Consider the following 16944-nt stretch of genomic DNA (forward strand, 5'->3'; position numbering starts at 1 on the left):
CCTGTTGCCCTGTCAGTGCATTTTCTCAATTTCCTCAGTTCACTGCTCTGAAGCATCTCCGTGCCGTAGTATGTCATTATGCAAAATTGTCATCCATATCGGCAACTCCCTGGATTAACCCTAATTGCACCATCCACTGTGTCCTTCACACACAGGGAATGTCCCTGTAATGGGATACGGATGAGCACAAAGTGGACAGCAAACAACAGATTAATGAAACCTCGAGAAAAACTAACATGACCCACGATTACTTCTATAATTCTAAAAAACCAGCGTAGATCATATTTAGATGCGGTGGATGGATCTTAGCGAGAGAGCGAGGACTGACAGCATGCCAACATGAGTGACACCCGCCGTCAATCACCCCGGGAGCATATCCTGATTTATCGTCTGTTCCATTCTAAATAGCGCCGTCATTTACTAAATGGACACCATGCTGTATTGAAGAAGACAATTCAATAGATACAATAATAAATGATAATAGAGATTGGGACCATAAATCCCTCATGTAACTGTTAACTGATGTTATAAATCAAGTGGGAAGTAGGATCAATTTCCAATAGAGTTAGATTCCAACAGACTTCTTTTTGGTGTCCGCTGTTGGCCAGTCAAGAAAATACAGGTTTACACGTGTAGGTAGAATAAGCTCAGCTCCATCCACGATCAGCATCACTGTAAAGACAGCGATCCAGTCCAGCGGTCCTCACAGACAGAAAGGGTTGTGGTGGTCCTGACTCACAAAACAATAATCATTTTTATTTGAATTTGGTAAACCTGCTTTGCAAAAGCTTTAAAATCCTTCTCGCTTGTCTGAGCCAATGGATTAGTCTGATGAGGAAAACTAATCAAGAGTAAGAGGGGTGGTGGTGGTGCTGCTGCTGCTGCACGAGGTAGAATTCATACTGTAACGGCATAAAAAAACATTTAAATTGAGAAATGTACTCAAGTGGCCCTCCAGTGTTAAAGATGGACTCTTAAAAAAGGCCCAAATAAGGTTGCAAAGTAATCTTTGACAGAAGCGCTTCCATGAGAAACTACCTTGTGCAGGCTGTGTTGAAATTTCACTCCTGCAAGATTGTGCTTCAGTAAGCATTAAACTAAAGTGTTTGGTGCTTTGCATTTATCTGTATCTCTGTGCTAGTCTGCACATGGGCTTGTGTGTGTGTGTGTGTGTATCTCAGAGAGTTGGTGTATTAAGGTGGACAGTCCTGCTATATTCTCAGGGCAGTACAAGAGTAAATAAAGATAGCTGGTCCCATGTCAACACTGTGATAAGGACGGTAGGATTTATTTATTTTTTTCCCCTCGTCTGCCTGTTTCCCACTACTCTGCTGCTGCTGCTGCTGCTGCTTGCAGTTCCTCGCAGTTACTTCCAGATAGCTGATGAGCACTTAAGAGCTCCAGCCGGTGCACAAACAGTACTTCAGTGTGTGGTGCGAGAGGTCATAATGCATTTATGCACGTTTTCTGCGAGACGCGAGTTTGAGGAAATAACAGAAGCAGAGCTGGGAAGGAGGAAAACGTTAACAATGAGCCCTCTCTGCATTTGGGAGATATGAGTTTGAACAGCTGCCACTCCCATCGCCGTCTCTCTTTCTCTTTCTCACCCACTGTCCGTTTCTCATCCGCCCACCTCCTGTTCCCTGCTCGCGCTCTCCGGTCTTATTTCCTGTTGGCCTGTCTTCCATCTAAACCTGCTCTGTGTCAGTGTATTAGACTAATTTAATCTCCTCTACACAGTCACTCCAGTGTAATGACCCATGACATTCAATTAATGCTGTTCCCCCTTCTTGATACGTTGGGTCAGCAGTAATTTTATTTCCGTGTGTGCCTTTGTCTGGTGTGTGAATCAACAACTCTTTGGCTGTGAATAATATCCAGATATTCCCGAAACATGAATTTTTGTGTATTTTGAGTTCCAAAACCCAGTGGAAAAAGGAAAACAATGGCAGTGTGGTTAAGGTTTCCATGCTGATGACATATGAAAACCCCTGGTTGTCAGTGAGAGCTTATTTACTGTACTCTCATTACTCTTGTCCTGTGGGCTTCACATTACCGATGTTGTAGCCTCTCAGCAGCTGTCACACTTATTGGATTGCTGGTGAGAGATTGCCCAGTGCCGTATTGGGGCTGTGTGCATGTGTTTTTCCGCAGCCTGTGTTTGCTATTGAAACATGGTGACTCAAACTGACACACATATTAAATATGTCTCTGTAAATATGGAACCACATCAACTGTAATAAAGAAACTAAGTAAATTGGTGCTGACACACAGACACATAGCTTTGTTTAAGCTTTGTGTCACCTTGTAGTGAATACAATCGTTTTGGATTAGCCATCACAGCTGTAATCCAGAGTGGATTACGCGTCATCATTGACACTGGGGACTTCTGATGTTTAATCACTAACCCAACCTGAATGATCTACGAGTTACAAAGCTGCAGTTTCACTGTGTGAATAGAGAAACACGTGCACCCTCAGTGGATGTTTATAGGCTGATATTATGGCTTATAATTAATGGTAATCATCCTTATTACCACACTGAAGCTCATCAAATACAACATGATACCTGTGTTGCTCTGAGGCCTTCATTAGCCACACAAGCATTACAAGTGACTTTAATTAAAAGAAGAAACTTTAAACATCCTCAGAGCTGCACAGAAGGTCAGGTTGACTCTAACTCATTAAGGAAATTCCTTGCTCTTGTGTCGAGTCGCTCGCTGTAACTGCGGCTTCTTTTTCACAATATCATCTTCTCTGCCACTTCAGCTCTGTTTCCCACCTGTCATATCCACCGGCCAAATTTAAGCTTTTAACCTTTATCTTTCCCCTCAAACTCTACATCCTCAATTTATATACTCTTCCTCCCTCTGTCTGTCTCTCCACCATTGTCTCCCACTCCACCTTGGTCTCCTGGTTTCAGTAATGATCTAATTAGGGAGGGTTTTGTTGCCTGCCCACTGTGTATAATTGCTAGCAGGGGTCTGGCTATACTTTGCTCAGCAATTACGAGCAGCATTTCTCTGTTCTCAAATCTGCTAATTAAGCCTTAAGGATCATAGTCGCATTAAGCTTCAGGAGAAGTTAGGAATGCCCATGTCCTTGTCACTCCTGGGATACGCAGAAGTAGTGGATTGAAGAATGGTTGCCATGGTAGCAATCAGACAGTGTCAGATCCTGTGCATTGGTTGTCAGTCTGTTGATCTACATGCCTCTCCATCTCTCTCTCTCTCTGTGTATAAATATATATCTATATATAGATATATATATATAATGTATATATTCATCTGCACCACAGACACAAATTCTGCTCCAGGTCACACACTCTTTTCACTATTAAGGCACATTCTATGAAGATGTGGCAGAGGCCAAATAAAGCATGTCATGCTTCTTGTTTAGGTCCCTGGGTGAACTGGATGTCATTTTGATTGATTACATCGCCAGCTCCTGTAATGCTTGCCTTGCAGTGTGTCACAACTCAGCGCGGCAGATCACACAGCTTGCCATGTGGCCCCTATCAAACTACTGTACATCTGTGTTTTACAAACACACAACCCGGTCTAAATTTACTGCAGGAGTGGATCTGCCGTACTGCATCAGAGCCGCCCTCTGATGCACATTTAGAAACATCGCAGAAAGTGCCAGCTCTTGGCTGAGCATCTTAATGCATTCAGCATCGTGCAATTGCTGTGGGTAAATGCTACACATGAAGATGAAAAATTGATGAAATATAATCTTAAAATCAGTTCTAAAATTTAGACAAGTCAAGTGAAGTTAAATAAGAGATATGTGCCCTATTTTAGTGGTTTGTTTGATAAATCTGGCTGCTAGATTTTGGAAGTTTATGTTTATATTAATGTTTTATGTTCCTGTTGGTTTAGACAAATGAACAGGGAGTTAAAGTAGTCCAAATGTGAAGAAGTGAAAGCGTGGATGGCAGTAACAATACTTCTCCTGCAAAGAAATAATCTAATGTTGGAAAGTTTTTTGGAAAAGCTGGTAGAAGCAAGTTGGGTGAAATTAAGGTTATCATCAAATATAACACCATGGTTTCTACAGTGGGGTGTGGTATTCTGGGATAAAGAATCCAGATGTTTTTCAGTGCTTGCCAGAACTCATAGAGACCCAGTGGTGATCACTTCTATTTTGTCAACATTCAGCTGTAGAGACCGTTTTGTGCCATCCAGGATTTCAAGTCTGAAATGCATTAATTTATGGTATTGATTTTGTTGTGGTCATCGGAGATAAAGGAGAAATAAAGTAGTGTGTCATCAGCATATGCATGGAAGTTCACGTCGTCTTTCTGAATGGGTAGCATGTACAATAAAAAGCAGAAGCAGACCCAGGACAGATCCCTGAGGTGCTCCACACAACATTTTGATAGGAGATGAATGGGAAATTCTGTAATGTATGTCATTTAAATCAGAATAAAAGTACTTAAAAGCAGTCCCAAGCGTGCCCAGATGATCTAATAAAATACAATGCGGCAGCAGTTAAATCCAATTAAACTAAGACTGACAATTTTCCTGTATCTGCAGCAAGTAGCTGCTCATTCATAACTTCAAGGAGAGCAGTCTCTGTGCTGTGGTTTGCTATGAAAACTCATCTCGTTTGTCTCTGAAAATGTTTGGGGTGAGTTGGGGTCCAGACATTTTTCTGGAGGAGCTGAACGACTTAAGGTGTGACAGGTGCAGGATATTGAGAGAAAGCCATTAAAAAACAAACAAACTCTGTTGTACCTGTTCCAATATAAATGGTGTTATAGCACAATAGCTAATTTTCTCTGCCCGAAAGAGTCCTCACATGTTGATGTTTGAACTCCAACACTAAACCAGAGCTTCAGGCACTTCCACATTATTTCCCTTGTATAGCAGATATTTTCCCCAGTGACATAAATTTGCATGAAAATTGTGTGGATAATGTGTAGCTATTTGCTAAATAGCATGAAAGTTGATATTGGGAAGTAAGAGCATACAACAAGTGTTCATTTAATATGGATTTGAACTGTGCAGCTCACTCAAAGCTGGGAGTATTGCTGGTGATTTTATTATTGGTATTTGATATTTTATTAGGAAGCTTTACATAAGCTGTTAAATGATTTGACTCCCTCGGCTGAATTGTTTTCCATTTTACTTAGTCTACACTGGAGTAAGCTTGTTGTAAAATATGGACAAACAGCTCTGGTTTCTTGGCGTCTCCGACTGAAACAAATGATACAAAGTGGCACCAACTGGAACATGTTCCCATCTGTGGGTCTGTCTGTTGGTCTTGGCTTCTAAGGTCTGACTTACTAAGGCAAATGAAATTAAGTTAATGGACATAATGGCATTGCCTTTTTAGTGTTAACTTATTTGTATTATTGCAATAACATAGTAAAGTGGTTTAATCGGCTGTAGAGTAGCTGAGACAGCACAATCATTAGCAAATTTACCTTTTTATTAAATCCAAATATTTTCCTCATCTCCACAAACTGAACTATTGGCACCGCTGTCATGCGATTTGCCATAATAATGTGCTGTTTTGTACCATTAACAGTTACTGCGTGCCCATTAGAGCTGATCCAAACAAACAACTGTATCCAAGCAACTAAAAACGAATTCTTGTGTTAGATTTGACATAATTCAGTAATTATGGTAGCCAAGTCAAGGAAGGTATTGTCTTACGTAAGTTCTTGAATATCCTATCTCGGGCAGTTAAATATGACATGATCTCATGTCACATGAAGCCGGTAACGTTCTGGTCGCTGTACAAAAACAGTGAAATATTCAGTGGATTTTGAGACATGAACATCAACAAGCAAACATTTTTTATTACGTTTCAAACTTTACATTTTCTAAAGACTTCATGACCAGATACAACGGTCCCTCCTTTATTTTAACAGTTTCCTTATTTGTGTATGAAATGTATACAGCTGGATGAAGAATTAAAGTTTTGCTCATTCTCTCTTCTGTTTTGTCCAGGCTGCCTGCTCCAACTGTGGCAAACACAAGTCGATGACTGAGAACTCTGTCTCCCATGATGGACAAGAAAAGTGGTGCGTGTCACTAATTTTGCATTTTAAATAAACATTATTCTAACTTGTCATTCTTGTTATGTTGAATCTGATTGTTGCATAGCATTTAACAATTTTATGTTCCTGTATGTGGCTAAAAGAGTTTGTTTCCTGAAGGTGATAAGTGCCCCCTTTCTCATACTGTATTCATATGTTAACTCACCACGAGCAGCATTTTGCATACAAATTAGTTTTTTGGGGGGGGCTTGATGGTTTTACATAATGAAGCACCATTTGTGCAGAACAGTGCAACCTGACATTACAAAGTGAAAGAAAAGAATAATAACAATGTGTTTGTGTGATGGAACGGTGCGATTTGGTTAATTTAAATATTTTTTGTCAAGCAAGTGCACAAATGACTCAGTTTTGGTTTTATAATTTCAACAGTTAATATAATTATTGCTGTAAATATTTGGTGAAATTGGAGATGGGGCATTCATTGACTTGCATTCATTTCTTTCAGCCAACGGCTTTCAGACCAAGGCCAGTGAGGGTGGTGTTCAGAGGAAGCAGTTGCCCTACTCTGTAGAGACTCCCTATGGCTTCCACCTGGATTTGGACTTCCTCAAGTATGTTGATGATATTGAAAAGGGCAACACCATCAAAAGGGTCCACATTCAGCGGAGGGTCAAGAACCCTCCCAAATTTAGCACACTACCTAGGAATTTCAGTCTCCCTGGTCATGGAGCCAGGCCTGTGTCCAAGGAAAAGGATAGCACATGGTCTGGGACTTCCACCTTGGGGCCCAAGCCTAAATCACGGGTGACAGAGGTGCAGCAAATCTTTGACTTCAGGGCAAATGAAGGGGGGGCCTCCAGCCAGAGCAGCAAAGGGTCAATAAGTCAGGGAAGTGAGTATGTTTCAGCTAAGCCCAGAGAGGAGGTCAGCATGGGGGCTCGAGGTGTTGAAGACAAAACTATGGAAATTCAAAGTCGGCCAAACCTACTCCGAGCTTCAAGCATGCCGGTCACCCTACAGCAACGGAAAGGCTCTGATTCAAGCAGTCCGGACCGTACTTTGGGGACACCAGAGAATGGCTCAACAGAAAACATGTTCCGTGCTTCACCAGATGTAACAGAAAGGCGAACTGTTCCCCAGGAAAGAACAGGGCTTCATCAGCAGATCACAGTGGCACTGAAGCGAGTCAGAGAACTGGAAGAGCAAGTTAAAACCATCCCTGAACTAAAGGCACAGATCAGCTCACTGAGGGAGGAAAGGGAACGGCTACTGCGACAGCTCCAAGCTCGGACTCAGGCACAGATTTCCACATCACCCTCTACAAAAGCTTCAAGTTCTGGTGCTGGGTCACAGCCACCAGGACACAGACCCTCTGAGGGGCTAAACTTAGCGCTGACAAATCAACCCACCCGTGTGGCAGAGAAAAGCAGAGTGTTACAAGAAGAGAGGGAGAGTGCCTCTGCACAAGCTGGAAAAGAAAAAACAAGCGAGTCGTCAGCACAAGAATCACAGAGACCAGCACAGCCGCCAGAAAAATCACAGACAATAGAGAGTCCACTACAGCATGCCGTACAAAAGTTATCACAGGACAAAGCGGGAGAGGAATTGACATCACTTAGGGTGGCTGTTAAAGATGCGGAGACAAGCAGTATTCAAGATGGTAACGCACAAAATGTAAAAAAACCTGAAGAACCAGAGAGTCTGCAGGTATTACAGGAGAAGTTAATGATTCTGGAGGATAAACTTACTCAGGCCAGCCAAGAGCTGAACAGAACGAATAGCCTGTTAAAAGTACAAATAGAGGAGAACAAGGTAAAAGAGGACAAAATACTACAACTGAGCGAAGGGGTGAGAGTGGAGATTTGTACCCCAGAAGCACACAGCAGGTCGCGAAGGGAGAGCATCGACACCGGAACGGTGACAGAGAAAGTAGATTTTGCCAACCAAGAGACTGAGACGGAATCAGTTGCTACCATTGATCAGGGTACAGATACATATAGAATCTGTGTTGCAGTATGTGTTCCCACAGCAATCACTGAAAATATAGATGAAGTAACTGAAACTAAGTTTGAAGCACATGACCAGGTGACAGGGACGGAGGCAGAGATGGAAATGGAGGCAGTGAGCCCACCAAGACCCCGAGCCAACAGCATGGAACGGGGCATGGTCACTGAGAGGATTGCCACGCAGGATCAGATGACTGAGACGCCAGTGGCTGAAAGGGTAAACCAAGTCACAGAAACAGAGGGAGAGGCAGTGACTGACCATCCACAGAGACCAAGAGCCAGCAGTGTAGACCGAGGGACAGAGACAGAGAGGGTGAACACTGTGGACAGGGTGACAGAGACAGAGGAAGCACAGAGGACTGACCAGCAGACAGAGACAGAGATGGAAAGACGACAGGACAACAATCCAGCTAGAGACGCGGAGGCAGAGAATCAAGTGACAGAAAGTACAAGCAGTGAAAGAGTAGAAGGTGGTGACCCTGTGGTTATTGTAAGAATAGAGGATGTTGACAGTGTGGTCAGTGAAAGAGTGGATGACAAGGAAGCAAATGAAAAAATTGAAAGGGATAGTGAAACTGTGGTCATGAAAGTTATCACAGAGAGTACAGTTGCCGTTCTTAAAAGTGCAGCTGAACAATCTGTGGCTTCAGACAGAGTGAGTCTGAACGAAGAGCGTACCAGTTCACTTGCTGCAACAGGAGAACATAAGGAGTCCACGAGTAAAGCAAGTTTGGCACAGAATGACTTAGAAACAAAAGAAATGATACCGCCAAAGAGTGTCGTGAAAGAAATCGTTGAAACAAAGCAGATTTCTGTGAAAAGTGTAGAGAATAAACAAAGAGCAGAGGAAGATGTTGTGGGTTCAATGGTCAAAGAAGCCAAAATCACAGAAACAGTTGTAAGCCCAGCAGAGAATGCAACCGTAAAGACAGTGCCTCCTGTAAGACCTCAAAGAGGCCGTAAGCCCTCCTCAGAGCAGGCACAACCATCACCTCCTCAACCTCAGGCTGCACCTGTTTGTCCACGTCGAGGATCCATTGAAGTCCAAGCCCAGCAGCCCCAGACAAAGCCCCAGCCTCAGGAGCATGTACAGAGCTCACAGCCTGAGGCTCAAACCCCAACACAGCTCTTGGAAGAACAGGTAAAAGATGAAACCCCATCACTGTCTCAGGTTTCAGACAAGACCCAAGCAGGAACACCTCCTGGGGAGTCTTGGGAGGAAAAAGCTCTACCACAACCTCAGGCTGAGACGCAGGGCCCATCTCCCGGCTCCAAGGGAGTCCAAACCCGTCCCAAATCAATTCATGCCCAAACATCTGTAACTCGGCGGAGCTCAAAAGAGCTTAAAGGAACACAGAAAGGATCAACTGTATCACAACCTCCTGGTCGTGGAGTAGGAGAAGCCCAAAGCCGCCCAACTCGTCAGGGGTCAAGTGATGTCAAAGTTCAGTCCCAGGGCTCTCGTAGAAGTCTCACTGAGACTCATTCCCTAAAAAAAGATGCCAGTGACACACAATCCCAGCGTAGAGGCTCCAGTGAAACGGCCCAGCGACGTAGTTCAACTGAAGCCCAGGCCACTCGTCGGGACACTGGTGAGGCCCAACCTCCTCGCAGAGGATCCAGTGAGTCGCCAACCTCACCAGCAGCTTTGGGTCAAGTTGTGACCCGGATAACTGGGCTTTTGGGGGAGCAGTGGGCACAGCTGGGGAGCAGCACTGGAGCTCAACAGACGCCCAGCCCGCAGGAGATACCGAGTGCACAGAAGCAGACAGCGGTGAAAAGAGCGGAGGCAGGAAAAGGTCCAACAGCCAAGGCTACAGGGAAAGCAGCGCCTGCAGCAACAGCGGGGAAACCGGGCCCTTCCAAAATGAGCTCAATCCAGAGTCAACTGGTCAGCTCCCTCAGTGTCCTCTCTGCCTTCTACTCACCTGGCCAAAAAGCTGCTGCTAGCAAACAGCAAGAACAGGGTAAGCATGTAGTTTACTTACAACACCATGGTTTTATGGTGAACCCATTTCACTAATCACTGAATCATACTGTTTTCCATGGCACTTAGTTATCCTTCACACTTTCTACTCAGTAGCCTTGAAATGTAACCTCCCATCCTTCGTTTCTTTGAAAAGGACGATACACCGGAACATTCTAGAATGTCTTGACAGATTTTAATAGTGTAACTCTTAGCCTCGCATTCCAGCACTGATACACACTAATACACTTGTTACTATCAAAGTTACAGCAGGGTGCCACCAGTAACTGTACTGATCTACTATCCTTTTATTTAAAAATACCAAACAGGTTTTATATCAGTCATAATAAAATTTAAATCACTCCGCTATCGCTCACATATTTTATGCTCAAGAGTTCATTCTAAGTTCAGCACTGGGAGTCGAGTGTGCAGCAGTACTTTTAAGTGTTTTGTCTACTATGTGTACAATTTGTGGTAGACGTCTGCATCTTTGACATCTCAGATTCCCAGTCTGACTTTGGCCCTTAAATCACACCGGCGTTCAGCCTCTACACACAGTTCATGAGAAACATAAAGCACTCTCATCCCAGCGAGAATTCCTTCACCCTACTCATCAGAGACGAGGAGATCGGCTCTTTGCGTAGATGAGTGAATTTATCTCAGGCTGTATTCAAATACCAAATATTATCATAACCTCTCCTCTCCCCCTGTTCTCTGATGTAATCACCTGAGAGTTACTGGTTCTACAAACAATCAGTCCTCGTCATTGGGTCTCTGGGACCTTTTCAGCCTGTGATTTTCCTTTGGCTCAAAGCCAAACCCTTATGGCACTGCATAAAACATTATAGAGCAGCAGCACCATGGCTGCTGTCAGGCACAACTTTGACTGCTCTTCTGGGCTAATAGCCAATAGGAGTCAGCAAAGGAGAACCTTGTAGAATCAATTTATTAGTTACATACATTAGTAGGTCTGACAATGTCAAGGTTGTACATCGTCAATAAGCCCTATAACCGTGACCCGTGCGCATCGATGTATATTCATAGAACGGTACAGAAACAAAAGGAAATACCATCAACGCATGCAAACTTTTAATGTCTGCCTCAGTCAGTCGGTGTGATTTACTGCCTGTACTCAATCAACGGGGGGGATGCACTGCATCTTCATAAAACATGTTTCAAGTTAAAGGGAAATAACTTGTAGCAACTGGGAAATGAATGGCAACTGGCCAAAAACACTAACTCAGAACATCAACAGAGTTGGCAGGACATAAATTCAAATTATGAATATATTGTCTACACCGTTGTTATTAGCGTTGACTTTATTTCAATTTAGCATGTGGCCTTGATGGCTGATGACGTGTTGTGGTCATTTTATACATTACATTTACATACAATACATTTCTTACATAATGTACCTGTAAGTGCCCCTTCACAAAAGTTTGTCTTGGTAATTGCAAAGACCACTGCATATGATTATATAATATAATATTCCTCAAACCGTTCGGTCACACATTACTCAACTCATATGGTCACTTTCTGTCAGAATATGTTCTGCTTTCATTCATACTATGAATTAATCACAGGTGACGGGCAGTGAAAAAACAAATCAAATCAAATCAAGTTCATAAATCTCGAATCTCATGTGGAAGAATGATGAGTGTACATATTAAGAGATGCTATTGATTCTCCCAGATAACACAAACACAACCACACCCAAATTCCACCAAACTGTAATGAATATTTCCCTTCTCTTCCCTTCCCCCCGCCGTCCTCCTCACTAGGTCTCAAATCCATTATGAAGAAAAATGGAGTGGCTGACAAGCAGGCGAACAAAGGAGCCAAGAAAAATCTGAAGTTCGTTGGGGTGAATGGAGGGTAACATCTTCTTTTTAATCAATGACCGGTGTCAGTTGTTTGGGTGCTGTATTTTTGTTTTTGTGTCTTCATGCACGGATCCCAATCTCTCTTTCTCTCTGTCTTTCGAAATTGTTTACAAAAGTATTGGCTTTGTGTAAATTGAATGTAAAACACAGTATTTTTCCATCTCGTTGTTTGTCTGCGTTTAGCCACACTGAATGAGAATTTTACACAAATATGACTGTGTCCTTTTATTTGTCAAGAAATTAGAAGGGAAAACTAATCCAAACAAACAACAACAACAACAACAAAAGATGGATAGTGCTTCAGTTTGCCTAGCTTGCATTTTCGATCCGACCTTTTTGGTCAGTGTATGAATCACTCGATTTATGAACGAGATGACGAAAGGACTTCAATAACACGGCCGGACAAGCTCAAATGCACCACATACAGACTTCCTAGTCCAACAGTAACAGGACCAGGTCACCCTTCACGCCAGTGAGTGAAAGTCAGTCTAATATTCTCCCTTGTCCAGCCTCTTATTCAATCACTCTTCTTCTTAACCCTCTTCTGTGTTTGTGCCACCTCTGCCTCTCAAGTATGCCTTAAAGTAGAATTTTGTAGTTCTTTTTGTGGCATGCACCCAACAGCGGACGTTCCGCAGTGGTAATACAGGCAATGGAGACCTGCTCAGGCTTTGACAGAGGTGACATTCACCCTGTTGTAGGTTCATGTAGCAGCAAAATACTATTTGAGACATTATTTGAAGGTTGTAATCCTACATTGTGTTACTTTAAATTATTTATTGGAAAAATAAATTGTCTATTAGTCAGTAAAATATGATTTTTTTTTTTCTTCCCACACAAGTCCAACATTCCTCATCACTAACAGTACATATGCCTTGGTGCTATTACCTCCTGCTTATCATGGAACTATTTACCATTAGAATATTTGTTTATCCCCACGTTCTTTTCCTTGCATTCCTGAGCGACACTTTGCTTTGTTGTTTCAGGTTGTGGTGCGATCTATTCCTTCCTCAGTGTTTCAGGATGGAGAGCTAGCATAGCCGTGCTCCAGAACAAATACCAAATTATCATTTGCTGTTACAACAAAGACCTGCCCGAGGACAGTCCACATCTAATTAGTCTCCTTTGAAATTTGAAGCCCTGTTGTAGGGAATAAATAACTACATCGCCTCTCATTTTCCAAGTCACTCTGCTGCTCAATTGCAAACAACATTTTTATTTATAATGTGTGACAAATATGTCAGATGGCAATATTTTCTCGGGTTATCTTTAGGCTTCTGACCACACCGGGAAGTGGGCTGCTATTTTCTCTTTTGGATGCTTCTAACCTATCTTTGTTCTCCCTTGAGCTCCTCTGGAATCCAGGGAATGCTGCGGCCCCTGAACGCCTCTTGTGGTGTGGTGTCTCCTTGTTTGTGTGTGTGTGTGTGTGTGTTTGCTTGTGTACTTTCACAAATAAGCATGAATCGGTGGCATTCAGTGTAAGACAAATCTGATCATTGACCCCCACCAGTGGTGAATTTATGATACACCCTTGTGATCACCCACCCTTTTAACTCTGTCCCTAAATATATCCTCATCCTTCCCCTGTGAACAAGGTTGTGTTTTGTTCAAGGTTTCATATGCGAGTGTGCAAACACACCTATGGATTTATGTGTATATGTTTAACCGTTTCAGGGATATTTTGGCTCATTTGGCCAAGGTCGTGGTACACAACCACAATCTTCACCTTTCAGGTCGAGAGGAAAATTACCCATTTGTATCAATCTCGCCTCGGTCAAAGTTTCCTTTATTTCGTTCATCATAGTTTCAGCAGCCTTGGTGTTTCATTTCTGTAGCCTAGTGAGTAATATAACTAGTATAAACATGCTTATTTAGTGAAAAAGTTAAGTCTCCTTTTCAGGGAAACCAAACAAGACATATGCTGATGTTTATTTCCTCTTCCAGCTATGAGTCGACGTCCAGCGAGGAGTCCAGTGGAGATGAGAAGCCAAAGTTTGAGGTGGAAGAAGAAGACAGCTCAGAGCCAGAGGTGGAGAAGGAAAAGGAGGAGAAGGAGAAGGAGAAGGAGAAGGAGAAGGAGAAGGAGAAGGAGCAGGAGCCTCAGCCTGCAGAGAAGCCAGAGGAGGCGGCGGAGATCCAGGAAAAAGATGCTGAAGTCTCAGCCGAGGGAGAGGGTGCTGTGGCGGAAGTGAAGAAGGAAGTGGAAAGAGGTCTGATGGATCCGGAGAGCAGCCAGGAGGAACAGGCTGAACAGTGAGTCAGGCAGCAGAGCTTTAAATTTATAGTTGTGGTTGCAATGTCAGTCTATAGCCATCAGAGGTTATTTTTCATAATAACCTCTGTTTACCTTGTGAGAAACTTAACTACAGCTACAGAGATGGGGAATCCAGATTCCAGAACTGTGAATCATCAGTGTTTTGTCTCCTTTATGTTTCCATTGTGCACTGTTTTGACTGAAGTCTACAGGAGGATGTTGCTCAAACATAGGGTACTACACTTATATTCAGGTGTGACATGATTTTAAAATAACTGCCTGTCAAGGCTGCAAGCATGCGTGGGTTAATCACAGTCCACTGGATAACACATGTATGTCCTATCACTCAAACACAGCTATGGTGAAGTACAGTTATGTCCCTTTAAGACATTAAGAACAGAAGATTGTGTTGAATATCATGTGAACAATTAACTATTGTGGACACGTATAATACTGATGTTGTGTCTCCAACTCCTGAACATTCAGCTGGGCACTACTCGGCAATTTCAGACACACACCAAACATTCATAGGTTCCTCGCTTTGCTGACATTCAAACCTGTTCAGTGGAAGCAAAGTTCCATTCGACGTCAGTGTCAGGCAATGAACAACACGAGCGAAAATAAAACAACCTGGTGGATCGCGTTGACCCTCCCTCTCATCCTCAGCTTACATTGACACGCCCACTGATGACATAATATATGTCATATAATAATTATGTACGACACTACCTTACAGATGCGCTAACAGCTGGATGGTGTGGTGCAGCAGAAACTGCAGGATGTTTGTTCCTCTAAATATCGCAGTGTGAGCAATATAATTAAAGCAAAAAAAAGGATGAACTGCTTTATAACACATCTATTAAGATCACAGTGATGGAGGGAGGCTCGAGTTAGAGCTTTGTTCTGTGTTGTGCTGCGGCCCAGATACTTTATCTATGACAGGTGCTGACACTTTTATATATAGTGCACCTCATGCGCTTACATGAAAAATCTGTTTAACACACTCATACCTACTCCTGCGCATCCCTCATTACTTCTTAATACCCTGCAGACTCCCCTTTTAAACACAAACACACTACATTGTTTTTTTTCCCCCACAACCACTTCAACCAAAACTGTCCTACACACTTTAGTATAAGCTGCTCTCATTCTAATTAACGTCTCTCAGTCAGAAATTGTCGACACACATTGACTCTCTGCTCCCCGGGTACAGGACAGTTATCAAATAACCTACAGTGGTTGTCACTGAATATTCACTTCTCAGCCTCAGGTATGTGGACAGAGCTCAGGGCCACGGGGACCACACAGTGGACGAGGCCCCTGGCAGAAAGCAGGACTTTTATTAAGCTATCGCTCAACACCTGTCTGTCCATTGCTCTTGCCTATGTGTGTGTGTGTGTGTGTGTTTTCATCCCAGATAGAATGTACACAAGAACCTAATGTCGCTGTCTCTTGACCATATGTGATTCAGTCTTGATGGCATTTCATGCACAGGAGACAACGGAAACAACAGATGTGAAGCGTGATGGGTCGAAGACTGACTTGTTATCGTTTACTTGTAGGTCTGCTTCTTACTGTGTTGTGGCGTCTTTATTTGCAGGGAGAAAGTCGACAAAGGCTTTATCGACGCTTGCATCTACGTGAAAGACCGCATGGAAGAGGTTTCGTCCCCAGATAAAGAAATGGTCAGTGTGACGTCACACCCTTTACTTTCTTCATATTTATGACGATGACTGATGAGCAGTAACGTGCTTTAAAGTGCATTTTCTAGAAACTACAAACAGTAAAAATGCTCTTCAGGGCAATATAATTCTGTCATGGTTGTGTTTTTTATTTCACTCCTCTTTTTTTTTTATCTGCTTCCCTTCTCCTCAGCGTCAGGTTTTAGTGGTGCTCTACAAGGAGTGGTTCAAGGTCTCCAGTCAGAAGGACTCTCAGGCCGATACTGTCACATTATACCTGCGGCAAGTGGGCATGACCACGCCCACTCTCCTGCCATATGTTGTAAACTTGACAGACGGCAACGGGAACATGGCCCTGCACTACAGTGTGTCACATTCAAACTTCCCCGTGGTCAAACTGCTGCTGGACACTGGTGAGACTCGAACAAGTTACAGCTGCCATTACAAAATGAATTGAAAACACATGAAGGAAGAAAGTTAGAAAGTGTAACCCTGTCTGTGTTCAGGTCTGTGTGAAACGAACAATGTGAACAAGGCAGGTTATACTCCAGTGATGCTCGCTGCACTAACAGCTGCCGAGACCACCGACGATCTGGAGGTCGCACAGCAACTGCTGAAACTGGGGGACGTCAACGCACGCTCAAGACAGGTAACAAAAACACAGCCGCCACTTCTCTAGGTACACCGTTTTATCAGCCAATCACATGGCAGCAACTCCACCTGCTGAAGTTCAAGCATCAGAGCATCGGAGCGGGGAGGAAAGGTGATTTTAAGTGACTTTGAAAACGGCATATTGTTGTTGGTGCCAGATGGACTGGTCTGAATATTTCAGAAACTGCAGATCTACTTGGATTTCTTTTATAACACGAAACCATCTTTAAAGTTTACACAGGAAACAAATCCAAATCCAAAAAGGAAGGGGAAAATAAGTGTCTCAAACAGCCGCTCATTGCATCCAATGTACACAGAAGACAATCTCTGAAAGAAAAACGCCAGTCACTGTATTATGTAATAGGTATAATGTATACTCATACTCAAGGGTCACAGCACACCATGTCTCATTTTAATATTATCACAGTGTCAGAATTTAGTCTAAATTTAATGCAAATGTATCTTTATCTATCTAAAGGTCTGAAAATGA

The 16944-nt window shown here is 43.0% G+C and overlaps 1 protein-coding gene across 6 annotated transcripts in view; it reads left to right on the forward strand.

Annotated features, from left to right (window-relative positions):
- kank4 (KN motif and ankyrin repeat domains 4) overlaps positions 1–16944 on the forward strand; it is a 77348-nt gene that overhangs the window by 55026 nt on the left and 5378 nt on the right. For all 6 annotated transcript variants that reach the window (XM_058638396.1, XM_058638400.1, XM_058638398.1 and 3 more), the window contains 7 exons: positions 5960–6033; positions 6515–9982; positions 11763–11856; positions 13812–14120; positions 15722–15806; positions 15997–16216; positions 16310–16452. In XM_058638396.1, the coding sequence (XP_058494379.1) occupies positions 6015–6033; positions 6515–9982; positions 11763–11856; positions 13812–14120; positions 15722–15806; positions 15997–16216; positions 16310–16452 (4338 nt within the window). In that variant the 5' untranslated portion in view covers positions 5960–6014. The remainder of the gene's footprint in view (positions 1–5959; positions 6034–6514; positions 9983–11762; positions 11857–13811; positions 14121–15721; positions 15807–15996; positions 16217–16309; positions 16453–16944) is intronic.

Source organism: Solea solea, chromosome 9, assembly GCF_958295425.1.
Source record: "Solea solea chromosome 9, fSolSol10.1, whole genome shotgun sequence".
NCBI classification, from domain to species: domain Eukaryota; kingdom Metazoa; phylum Chordata; class Actinopteri; order Pleuronectiformes; family Soleidae; genus Solea; species Solea solea.